The 12,407-nt window shown below is 46.3% G+C and overlaps 1 protein-coding gene and 1 pseudogene across 3 annotated transcripts; both read right to left on the bottom strand.

The window, feature by feature from the left end:
- Positions 1-2,187: 2,187 nt before the first annotated feature.
- LOC117194664 lies at positions 2,188-4,801 on the bottom strand (annotated as a pseudogene).
- An 812-nt stretch (positions 4,802-5,613) lies between these two features.
- LOC117194665 lies at positions 5,614-6,996 on the bottom strand. Of its 3 annotated transcripts, none has more exons than XM_033399175.1 (3): positions 6,705-6,927; positions 6,523-6,642; positions 5,614-6,466 (listed from the first exon to the last, which is right to left on the bottom strand). In XM_033399175.1, exons 1-3 carry the CDS (start codon positions 6,769-6,771, stop codon positions 6,327-6,329), a joined length of 327 nt encoding a protein of 108 aa, XP_033255066.1. In that variant the 5' UTR covers positions 6,772-6,927; the 3' UTR covers positions 5,614-6,326. The 3 variants fall into 3 exon arrangements, 2 of the variants coding, with proteins under 2 accessions (XP_033255066.1, XP_033255067.1); XM_033399176.1 differs by having other exon boundaries at positions 6,750-6,925; XR_004474866.1 differs by lacking the exon at positions 6,705-6,927 and adding an exon at positions 6,982-6,996 and having other exon boundaries at positions 6,360-6,466.
- Positions 6,997-12,407: the final 5,411 nt, after the last annotated feature.

The raw sequence follows: 12,407 nt of genomic DNA, 5'->3' as shown, positions 1-12,407 counted from the left end.
ATTTCGACGATACGAGAAAACTAAAAACGCAGAATCGTAGAAGATGACTATATCTTCTAGAGTGCAAAATCTGAACCAGATCGTATAATTATTATAGCCAGCATCAAGAAAACAATTTCATTTTTTCTCGCCCTGTCTCTCTCTAACACACACGTAGCATAGGCGGCCTAGCTTAGAGTAAAACATTAGCGCCTAGATCTCAGAGACTATAAAAGCTAGAGCAACCAAATTTGGTATCCACACTCCTAATATATCGGACCGAGACGAGTTTGTTTCAAAATTTCGCCACACCCCCTTCCGCCCCCGCAAAGGACGAAAATCTGGGGATATTCAAAAATCTCAGAGACTATTAAGGCTAGAGTAACCAAATTTGGTATCCGCACTTCTGTTAGATCTTACTATAAAACGTGTATCTCAAAATTTCGCCCCACCCCCTTCCGCCCACACAAAGGACGAAAATCTGTTGCATCCACAATATTGCACATTCGAGAAAACTAAAAACGCAGAATCATAGATAATGACCATATCTATCAGATTGTTGAATCTGGATCAGATCAGATAATTTTTATAGCCAATAGCAACAAGTCAATTTGCAGTGGCTACGCAGCGCCCGACGTCACGCTCAGACTGATTTTCTGTCTCTCTCGCACGCACTCCTTGTCGTGTCGTTTAATATTAGCGGCGTCTGCCGGAGGAGAGCCATACTGACTTAGTATCGGGTATAACTGTAGAGTTGCGGTGTCCGCAGCAACTCACAACGTTCCCCCTCGTTTTATATTCTCTTTCTCCCGACTGTTATCTATGTTTCCTTTCCACCTCCTGGGCGAAAGGACACAGCACAAATTCTGCAGGTGAAAGGTACGCGAAAGCAAAGAAAAGGCCAAACGGCCAATCTCCGACGGTGCTAGATCGACACTTTCTCTCCGCCGATCTGCTCGCGACCAAGGGACGGGCCCTCCTTATCTGCCGCGTCGCGCTTGACTACTAAAGTGCCGACGCCAACGCCTCGGGAAGCTAGCCGCTTGGGGGGACCGAGCGCTCCCCAAATGTCTTCTCCCTCTGCTTCCACGCTCGCTTCTCCGATGGCTGAGCGCTTTCCAGACAATCCCAAAGGTTTAAACGCCACTTTGTTAGGCTTGCGGCTGCTGTTGTTTGCTGGCTGGCTTCCTTGGACGATCGAATCCGCACTGATTAACTCGATTTACTAAGCGCCAAGACTACAAATGGGACAACTCTTTATTCTCCTTTAGCCCTTCTCTTCTCTTCCCGCAGCACTTACCCCAACCGGACTCAGCGCTATACGGCTTCTGACGACTGAATAGCCCACTCGCCTTCAACCAAGAATTTCGCAGTCGAATCTTGGATTTAGATATTTAGATTCCCTAGAGTTTTTCTCTTCACTAAATTCTTGGTTTTTCCTTTTCGTCGGACCGATACGCAACCGACTCAATGGACTTTCACGAGGAATAGCCGATAGGGACGCCAACGTTCTGGCGGTAAATCGTCTAACAGGTCCCTGGATGCATTTTCAACAGAGATAGCCTGACGTTTTGACCTGTTACCGTCTTTTTGGTTTTCCCTTGACCTGTCGTTCGCCTGCCACTCTGAGCACTAGATGGCGCCACAAAAACTCAGCATTCCCTGCTACAAGCGCTACACCCCGTATATGTTGTGCCGCAATCTGCTGCTGGCGGCGATTGCGTCCTCCACTGCTGCGGTAGCCAAACTCCCTATCATCCTAGCCGCCGCCGACGCCCCGCCCCATGATGCGCAGCTCCGGTTCGGAATGGGCATGCCCCATGGAGGGACCGAACCCGGAGTCATTGCCCGATCGCTGTGTCATCTTCATGGATCGCCGGAACGAGGGTGGCGGCTGGGAGCGGGCATACCGCTGTCCCCTCACCGACCGCTACCTGGAGCGGGCATTCCTCGGCCGCTTGGCCGTCCGCGTGCACACATAGCAGCAGATGCGCCAGTAGAGAAAACTATGAAAGAGAGAAGTGGTGTGGAGTGGAGTCATTAGCGGCGGAGTCACGCAGCTGTTTAAATGTCAGCGCGCAGAGGCTCACCGGAATGACGTAGCCATCACATCCCCAATGTTGGACAGGCAGATGAGCATCAGCGGGATGCCGACGATGGCATAGAAATCGTTGTCACCTTGCCCCAGTCGGATTTTAAGGTCTTTTAAGGCTTTATTTAGCTGTCACAAAGTTGAAAAGAGTAAACGTGTACATTTCCAAGTGCTGGAAACAAAAGTTTCACAACATATTTTGGGTGGCATCATTTTTACGCGCTAAAAAGTGAATTTTGAGTTTTGTGCTGTAAAATGGACACATCGAACAACGTACGCCTGCAACTTCAGCAGCAGCAGGCACGCAAATCGAATCAAAACATTCAGGTCTATGTGCGCGTTAGGTGAGTGCCCCATCTACGGGTAGTAGATCGCCCAATAAGTACGATTTCCATCCCTGCAGGCCGCTGAATGCACGCAAGCGATGCATACGCTCCGCAGAGGTTGTGGATGTGCTCAATCCACGCGAGATCCTCACACGCCACACCCTCGACTCGAAGTTGACGAAGAAGTTTACGTTTGATCGGAGCTTCGGCCCCGAGTCCAAGCAATGCGATGTCTATGCGGTGGTGGTGTCGCCCCTGATCGAAGAGGTGCTAAGCGGCTACAATTGCACGGTGTTCGCGTACGGACAGACGGGTACTGAACAGAACAGAACAGAAATAAGGTTAAAACTGGCACAGGGAGAGCTTTTGGTCGTGGCTCACCCAATTCCTGGCTCAGATGCTGCTTGGAGATTGCTGCTCCAGATTGTCCTGCATGCGATACTTGAACTGATCGCAGGCACTGCGTATCTTTTCATCGGTGTCCCTTCGCCGTTCGATGGTGCCATGAAGCTGCTCCGTTTCATTGGTGGCCAAATCTGCCACGGTCAGGATTTTGTGCGCCTGCGTCGTGAGCGTCTCCTCCGTTTTCATGTGCGAGGCCACCAGCTTCTCCTTGTAGTAGACTCCCTTGGTGTCGGTTAGGTGCTGCTCCGTTTTCTTCAGCTCCTGGGTCTTCTCCACGAGACTCAGGCTCACCTCGTTGAAGGTCTTCTCCTTCGACTGCAGCTCATCTTTGAGGGCCTTCAGCAGCAACATCTTCTCGTTGAGCTCTCGATTCTGCGAGTCCATTTTCATGGTCATCTCCCCGTAGGTCTCCTCCGCCAGATAGATGCCATTCTTGTCTCGCGCTGCGAGGAGATCTCGCTTCAGTTTGTCAATCTCCTCGGTGTACTCCTTGAGGACCGTTTTCTTGGTTAGCTTCTGATTGACTTCTGGCTTATTCTGAATATTCTTCGCCCGATGCGCGTACTCCAGCGTGCTGAGTGTCTCGTCAATGTCCTTGTGCCCTGGCGAGATGGTGGCATTGATCGAGGTCTTTGTCCGGCCGCCCAGCGACTCCTGCAGCAGGCGCGTCAGCTTCGATTCGCGGTACGGACATGGGGGCCCGATCCACCAGAGCGGTAATCACACGGCCCAGCGTCAGGAGGCTCTGGTTGATTTTGACCGTCTCGCGCACGCGTATCCCCTTCTCGTTGCCCGCCTTGGAGACGTTCTCGCTGCCCGCCAGATCCACCAGATTGAGTTTTCCGATCTTCAGCATATCCTCGCCATCGATGCCGTTCTCACGAATGTGCACCACTATGGAGAAGACGGTGTGGCTGCGCGAGGACTGCGCGTTCATCAGGGTGGTCGCGGTCTTGCGTCGCTCCTTGCCCTTCTCCAGGAGCTTGTAGACATCGTCCTTGCTCTGGACAGTGATCACCTCGAGGCCCTGGATGATCACCGAACCCTTCTTTGTGCTATCGTCGAAGATGCGTATCTTTGTGGAGTCATCGGTGGAGAGGAGGTCGCACAGCTCCTCGTTGTACAGCTCCAGGTAGGAGATGCGCATCGTAAACTCAACTTCCATCATGCGGAGTTCGTCGAAAAGGTGACTCAAGGCACGCGGTATGATGCCCACATCAGAGTCCTACAAAAGGGCCAAAGACAAAAGACAGGTAGAGCAGCAATTAACGTTTGAACCGCCTCCCTCGTCCGATTCTAGGAATTAGAAAACTGGTTCCCCTCTACTCACATCTTCCCAAGAGGACTTCAACTCCGCGGTCTCATTCCCCACCATCGTGTGCGTCTTGCCAGTACCCGTCTGTCCGTACGCGAACACCGTGCAATTGTAGCCGCTTAGCACCTCTTCGATCAGGGGCGACACCACCACCGCATAGACATCGCATTGCTTGGACTCGAGGCCGAAGCTCCGATCAAACGTAAACTTCTTCGTCAACTTCGAGTCGAGGGTGTGGCGTGTGAGGATCTCGCGTGGATTGAGCACATCCACAACCTCTGCATACAACCGTATGCATCGCTCGCGTGCATTCAGCGGCCTGCAGGGATGGAAATCGTACTTATTGGGCGATCTACTACCCGTAGATGGGGCACTCACCTAACGCGCACATAGACCTGAATGTTTTGATTCGATTTGCGTGCCTGCTGCTGCTGAAGTTGCAGGCGTACGTTGTTCGATGTGTCCATTTTACAGCACAAAACTCAAAATTCACTTTTTAGCGCGTAAAAATGATGCCACCTAAAATATGGTGTGAAACTTTTGTTTCCAGCACTTGGAAATGTACACGATTACTCTTTTCAACTTTGTGACAGCTAAATAAAGCCTTAAAAGACCTTAAAATCCGACTGGGGCAAGGTGACAACGATTTCTATGCCATCGTCGGCATCCCGCTGCTGCTCATCTGCCTGTCCAACATTGGGGATGTGATTTTTTGATTTGTAAACTTGCTCAGGGCACTTAGTGTGACCCTGAAGCGTACTTTATTAATGTTCTTATTACTAGGTGCAACATATAACATTATTTATGGAAACATTACAATTTTTTTAACATTTAGGTATTTTTTTTTTTATTTTACGGTAACATTGATAATAACAGACAGAAAAATACTAGACAGTTATCGATTATTGCTCTTGTAAACAAAAGTTAAGTTAAGTCTAAGTCTAAGCTATGTCTTTTTCTGACTTAGGCATAAAAATTTTGTGACGCCGCTCCTGGAACCCTCATCCAGTGCGAAACGGAGGCTTGGACGACAGGGAGACCTCCAAGCATCGGCAACGCAAGCGCGGCATCGTCTCGTCCCTCCCTTCCTGGCCGAATCCAGCCGATGCCACTCTAAGACGAACGGCGACGCATATGCTTCTTTCTGTGAATGATATGAAACTCCTGGCTGATTTTAATATTATTTTATTTTCAGGTTTATGTTTTGTAGGTTTGGCGATCAAGCGTCAGGAATCCAGTTAGGTAATTTGTGTTGTTATATTTATTGGATTTTTAACCTTTGTTTTGACTGATTTTAATTATTTTCTATTTACAGGTTCGATTGGTCCATTGGGAGGTTTGCGTTGAGTTTGGTAAGTAAGTCTATCAGGCAGGCTCCGTTTTTCATTTACTTTTGCGGATTACGTTTTCAGCCAAAACGTTTCGTTTTCGTTTTAAGGTGCTCCAGTTTTCACATATTTTTTTTATTGATATGTTTCTTTTTTCATCGTTTCTGGCAAACAAAAACAGCTGACCTGGCTGCTTTGTAAAAATACAGCGTGATTAAAATGCCTTTTATTTTTTCAATTGCTTGTTTTGAAGCAAAACGATTGCAGAAATTACGTGATCTAAGAAGATCTAGACATCTTAGATGCAACACTTGTGTATTTAACATGTCTGACGAACTGTGAGTAACAGCATGCGTATTGAAAATTAAATTGCTAATGGTTAAGCTTTCAGATTTGTGAAGTCATTTCGGATCGACAAAAAAACTTTCAAAATGATTTTGGAGAAAGTTCAACCCCATTAAGGTGTTACCAGGAAGTTATCTCCCTCTACGCAATTGGCTTCAGTAATGTGATATCTCGCCACTGGCTGCTACCAGTGGGCAGTTGCCAAAGACCACCATATAAACATTGGACGCAGTACATTTGGAAAGATTCTTCACAAACTTATTCCGTTGATGGACAATCATATGAATATTTCTATCGGAACTTTAAATTGCCTCGAATTGGTGCCTGTGTGGATGGAACTCACATCAGAATACTAAAGCCTGTACAAAACCACTCCGTGTTCTATAATAGGAAATGATTTTATAGCATGAATGCCATGGTGGTGTGTAACTACAACATGGAGATAATTGCTATTGATGCCACGCACCCTGGTTCGTGCCATGACTCCATCATTTGGAATCACTCCCCTGCTAGGGAATATTGCCACATATATATTGCTAGTGGCCACATAGCTTGGCCACTTCCTCCTCCAATTCCCAAGCGATTGCTGAGCGAAGGGCCCTCCACCTGTAGCTCGAGTTTCTGATTTGTTTTTCGCCATCTTCTTGCGGATGTTTGTTTTCCAATCTGCCCAAACCTGAAATTGTAGAATTGAATATAGTAGTGTGCTACCTTTTGTTGTGCAACACATACCTTTTTCCAACCCAATGCGTCCTTGATTGGCAGCCCAACAGCATTGAGAGCGCCGCAAAGCTCTGTCCGGGTTGTCTTTCATAAAACCCACCAGGATTTCATCTTGATTTATGCTTTCCCCTGGATATAAAGAACAAAGCGGTAATTTTGAAATAAAAAATTAATTTGCTGCACTTATGTACATTTTGAAGTCCGAACTAAATTGGGCGGGAAACAGCTGTGCTCACCCAGATGTTCTGTTAAGCGCATGTTACAAGCACAGTCTGAGCTGTTACATGCACATTTGTGCTGTTATACGCAAAAATTTATTACTTGCCAACGTTCCGATAACCAAATCGGAATGCGTCAGCTGCTTACACCAAAACGAAATTTGTTGTTGCTGTGGCCAATTTTGTCCGAACCAAATTTGAGGTTGGTTTAAAATAAAATTATTTATAAAGAAAGCACAAGTTAAATTACCCTGATATAGGTATCAAGTTTATGTTAATGCATCAATAAGTCATCTATTTTTTTCCTTTTGCAATTAAGGTTCGTTTTGTTGTATAAAAAGCCGTTTACTTTTCATTTCGTCAACGAAAATGTTTTCGTTTTGAAAACGAAGAAATCTTGCGGAATGGGAAAAAGAGAGCCCCAATTTATGTGATTTCAAAAGTAAATCGGAAAACTTTTGTGAAAGTGAAAAACGGAGCCTGGCTGTATATGTGCTTTTCCTTTGGTTAATTTTAGCTGCATTTTATTTGAAGGCTTAATTAATTTATTTAGAGGTTTGTGTTGAATTTGGTAAGTCAGTTTATTTCTGTTTTGGCTGTTTTTGATTGTATTTTATTTGCAGGTTTTGATTGGTTTGTTTGGAAGGTAGCGTAGTAAGTGAATTAATTTGTGTTTTGACTGATTATTGAATGTATTCTATTTGCAGGTTCAATTGGTTTATTTGGAGGTTTGCGTTGTGTTTGGTAAGCGAGTCTATTTCTGTTTTGGCTGATTTTGATTGTATTCCATTTGCAGGTTTTGGTTGGTTTGTTTGGAAGCTAGCGTGGTAAGTAAATTAATTTGTGTTTTGACTGATTTTAATTGTATTTTATTTGCAGGTTCAATTGGTTTATTTGGAGGTTTGCGTTGTGTTTGGTAAGCGAGTCTATTTCTGTTTTGGCTGATTTTGATTGTATTCCATTTGCAGGTTTTGATTGGTTTGTTTGGAAGCTAGCGTGGTAAGTAAATTAATTTGTGTTTTGACTGATTTTAATTGTATTTTATTTGCAGGTTCAATTGGTTTATTTGGAGGTGTGCGTTGAATTTGGTGAGCGAGTTTATTTCTGTTTTGGCTAATTTTGATTGTATTTTATTTGCAGGTTTTGATTGGTTTGCTTGGAGGTGATTTGGTAAGCGGTTTAAGTTATGTTTTGGCTGCTTTTAATAAGTTTTATTTGTAGGCTTATATTTTCTGGATTTGGTGATAATGTGTCCATTTTTGCTGTGCCATTGGACCAAGTCTTAACCATTCGGCTGGAAGACGCCTTCCTCTTCATCCCCTCTGTGGTCTGGCACTATAATTCTTTGTATACCCAATGGTTGGCCCCTGATTCTTTTAAGTATTGTTTCCCTAGTGTATTTCCCCTTAGCATACATTTTTCTGTACACGTTTATTTGTAGTTCGCAGAATCTGTACGGGTTTTAGCCTTTTCCAGTCTTTCCTGTTCTTCATTTTCTAACCTCAGCAGAGTAGGAAGTCCTTTCCTCAGGATGGGTACATACTTCTCTACTATAACTTTGCGCTCAGCTTCGTAATAGTATCGAGTCGGATCCAGATCTGGATTTGGTTGTTCCTGACGTTGTCCATTACTACGCGGGAGGATAAACTTCCGGAGTTGATTGTCATATCTGTGGCGGCTAGATTTCAATCTATTAGGGACATGGGGGTTGGTCAGCAGTCTGGCCACTTCGGAGTTTGAGTGATCCACGAGTGAGTTAGTCGCTAGCTTTCTCGTAAACCTCCTGTCGTTTCTTGTGTATCTTGTGGCCCTAACTGCCCTCCTCACTAGTATTCTCTTTTTTGGTTTGTGATGTGCACGGGAACAAAAGTTTGTCAAGGATAGTAATGGGTGTGGTGGAGGAAGGGCGGCACGGCACGGCACGGCACACAACAGACACCACAAAAGAACAGGGCAACACAGAAAAACGTCAATGGCGACACGGCAAAGAACAACGAAAATGCGACACGAAACGGCACGAAACGGTTATAGCACGTCCGACGATCGCGACCTCTCGAGCGGGTGGACGAGATGAGAGTGGCGGACGAGGTTCATGGTGGTACTCTCACATGTCCACCAACTCTCACACTCTCCCCCCACTCGGGAGACTCGGTCGCCGATCGTCATTTACCGGTGCTCTCACCCCCGGTTCCACTTTCACTCACCCCAATACTGAGTGAGATGAAAGTAGTCCGAGGGCAGCAGCACCGATAAGTAGGCAATGGAGAATTGGAATGGCCGTTTGTTATAGTGGCTGTCTGTGTTGTCGTTGCTTAATGGCTAGTGTCTTATGTTCTTTGGCTCTGTGTATTTGCTGCTCTGTTGTTGGGGGATGGGATGGAAAGGGAAGGGGGAAATTTGCCTGCTCCCGTATAACCACCCGGATACTTTCAACTTCCGGATGTTACGATCCGGGCGCGTGACGCTCCGAAGAGTCGATGGCTTTGTTGGGGCATTTGGCAGAGTGGCGTAGATTGGCAGTGTTCATTTTGTTCCTGCTCAACCGCATTTGGTCTTTTGTTGCTTTGAAGTGGGTAGGGAAATGGCTGGGCGTAATTGCCGAATTTGCGACCGATAGCACACTGGCATTGAGAAATGCATTTTAAATTTGAATTGGCTTTTTGGTGTGCTATCGGTCAGAGTCTGGTATTTGCGTGGTATTTTTGGTAATACCACGTGTCAAGGGGAATTATGGGAATGGCAGATAGGTTGGGAAGAAGAGTAAGTAGGTAATAAAACTAATTAGAAACTACGAAAAATATACAATTAACTACAGAAAAACTACATTAATTTACAAAAATTTATTCCTAATATCACAGGCTAGCAACTAAAACTATGGACAAACTATCTACGGACATGCAAAAACTACAGAAACAACAGGATTGACATCTACAACAAATACATTGATGCAGACAAGGTAAAATAAACGATAATTGACATACATTTACAACATATAAACATATTAATTATATTTATTTTATTTCTAACAGGAGGACAAACAACAACGGAGCACCGGCGGGCATAACAAACGCAATGCGAACATTACGCTGTATACCGGCCGGCTCTGTTGTCCCCCTGTGTGCTGTTTATTGGCTGGCTGGATGTGTGTATTGGCGTGCATCGTGGGCAAAGGTGTTCATTGACGAGCGGCTCTGGTCCGGCCGCCCACGTTGCATCTGTCAGGTGGAGATGGCGCCTCCAATCGAGTGGCACTGGTCCGGCCACCCGAGATGCGATCGTGGAATGGAGTGGCATTGACATCGGTGTGTGATGCCAACGAATCATGATATTGGCCGCATCCAAGTGGCGAACTGGTCCGGCCACCAGGATGCGTTGTCGATTTTGTTGTTGTTGGCCGCATCCGAGTGGCTGCTGGTCCGGCCACCCAGGATGCGTTGTCAGTTGGATTGGCCTGGCCTCCTCGGCCACGTTCGTCGTCGGACTGTAATGGCGTTTTGAGTGGCTGCTGGTCCGGCCACCCAGATGAGGAGGTGTTTGTTTTGGCTTTGATTTTAATTTATGTTTATTTGCAGGTACTGTCGGCGTTTGGATGTTATTTGTGGCGACCCTTGTCTGGTTGGTGTTGGAGTAAAACAGCAGGTGAGTATTTTGTGTATTGGCTGTCTGCTTCTCCCTCCTGTTTCTTCTTCTTTTGCAGGATTTGCTGGCGTCCGGCGGCTCAACACTGGGCCATCCCGCCCTCACATAATTGGCATGAGAGACGGGCACGACCCAGTGGAGCGGCAACAGGCGCCAGCATCTTCGTCGTCGTTGTAAATGGCAGCTTCTGGTTTGGAGTGGCGTGACGTCATTGTGATGGTCGTATTGACGTCTTTTTCCTTTGTTGCAGTGGCTGGCCTCTGGACTTCTGTTGGAATTGACGGTAGTGCTGCTGATGAGGCTTCCAAATTTCCAAATTTTCCAAAGGGAAAAAGAGAGAGACAAAATATTCGGCACTTTGACGGAGGGACTAAACCTCAGACACGTCTCGACTCCACAACGTTCACGACACGACTTTCCATTTGGTGTCAAGTGTGTGTGTGTGTGTGTGGTGTGAGTCAAGAAAGTGAAGTGGGGCCACGCACAAAAGTATGCTGTCTCTTCCTTGTAATTCTCCCTAACTTAAAATTTGATTTGCAATCCCCTGTGAGTTCGTCAACTTGATGTTTTGTTGGCTGTAATGCGGTATAGGGTCTTCAGTCCCCTCTACTACCCTTGCCGCCTGCTGAGGACAAACGACTAGGAATGTAGCATGTAAATGTGGGCGGGCAGTTTATAGGGGGCGTAGTTGTGTAATGCGAAGACTAGCATTTTTGGCTCAATTTAGGCCGTAGTGGTGGTGTGGCGGCAACTGGTGCTGATTTGAAAGTCGATTTGAAACCGATAATCAATTGTCAGCACCGTTGCCGCCGAAGATTTATCACAGATTGTAATAATTTTGTAGTGGGGTGTCGGAGAACCGCACTAATTACGAAAATAACAATGGGGTGTGAAGAAGGGGTTAAAGAAATGAGATCGAAAATTCAGAAAGTGCAGTGTTGCAACACGTAGTCAATTGAGGAATAGATAAAGAGAAAAGGTAAACAATGCAGGTGCTTTGCGTGGAAAATAAGAGGAAATACACTAAATAAAAAGAGACAAGCACTTGCAGAAATAACAATACAGATAAGTAGTAGACTGGAGTGAAGACGACGGAAAAACAGGTAATAAAAGAGATACTACACTGGAACAAAGACGAGACAAAACAGGTACAATTGATTTACGTTTACAATATTACAATAAACATAACAATTTAAAATAATGTCTATATCTTTTTCTATAATTACAGGGAAGACAAGAAACAGCGGAGCATCGGCCGGCATAGCAAAACACAATGCTTGTAAAGACATTGCGTTGCATACCGGCCGACCCCGTCGTCCCCCCTGGTCGTCGAAATTGTCGTCATCCGAAGTCGTCAGAAGTAGGTGCAATTAGCACCTCGTCGTCGTTGTGGCTGTGGCTGCCCTCTTGGAGAACCAGTGGCACTGGTCCGGCCACCAGCTGGGATCCAGGAGTAGACGGCACACATATTACTGTGGCGACACGGGTCCGGCCACCAAAGTGAATTGGATGTGAGTGTGTGTGTGCGTCGGCAATTGTGGCCCTAATGTAGAGCGAGTGGCACTGGTCCGGCCACCAGCTGTGGGCAATGGCGGTCAACGACACACCTACTCGAACGGCACAGGTCCGGCCGCCCAAGTATAATGGATATTTGTGTGTGTGTGTCTGAATGGCTGGCGGTAAGTATTTTGAGAGCCCTTTTTAATCGTATGTGTGGCTGATGGATTTTTTCCTTTTCCAGGACCATAGGGCACTCTGAATGCCATGGCACTGGATCCGGGCACCAACTAAGGACGATGGCGGACACGACACACATAACTCGAACGGCACAGGTCCGGCCGCCCAAGTGTAATGGGTGTTTGTGTGTGTGTGTCTGTTTTTGGCTATTCTAGCAATCACCAACGCACTGCATTCGATTTGAATTTGTCCGGCCGTATGATTTTGCAAGTGTGTATGGCAGCATTTTTATTCGTTTATGTTTTATTTAATGGCTTTGAGGGCGGCAGCGTCCGTTGTTCATTTTTGTTGTGGCATGCG

This window comes from Drosophila miranda, assembly GCF_003369915.1.
Source record: "Drosophila miranda strain MSH22 chromosome Y unlocalized genomic scaffold, D.miranda_PacBio2.1 Contig_Y3_pilon, whole genome shotgun sequence".
Lineage (NCBI taxonomy): Eukaryota > Metazoa > Arthropoda > Insecta > Diptera > Drosophilidae > Drosophila > Drosophila miranda.
This window is presented reverse-complemented; position numbering and strand designations above follow the sequence as displayed.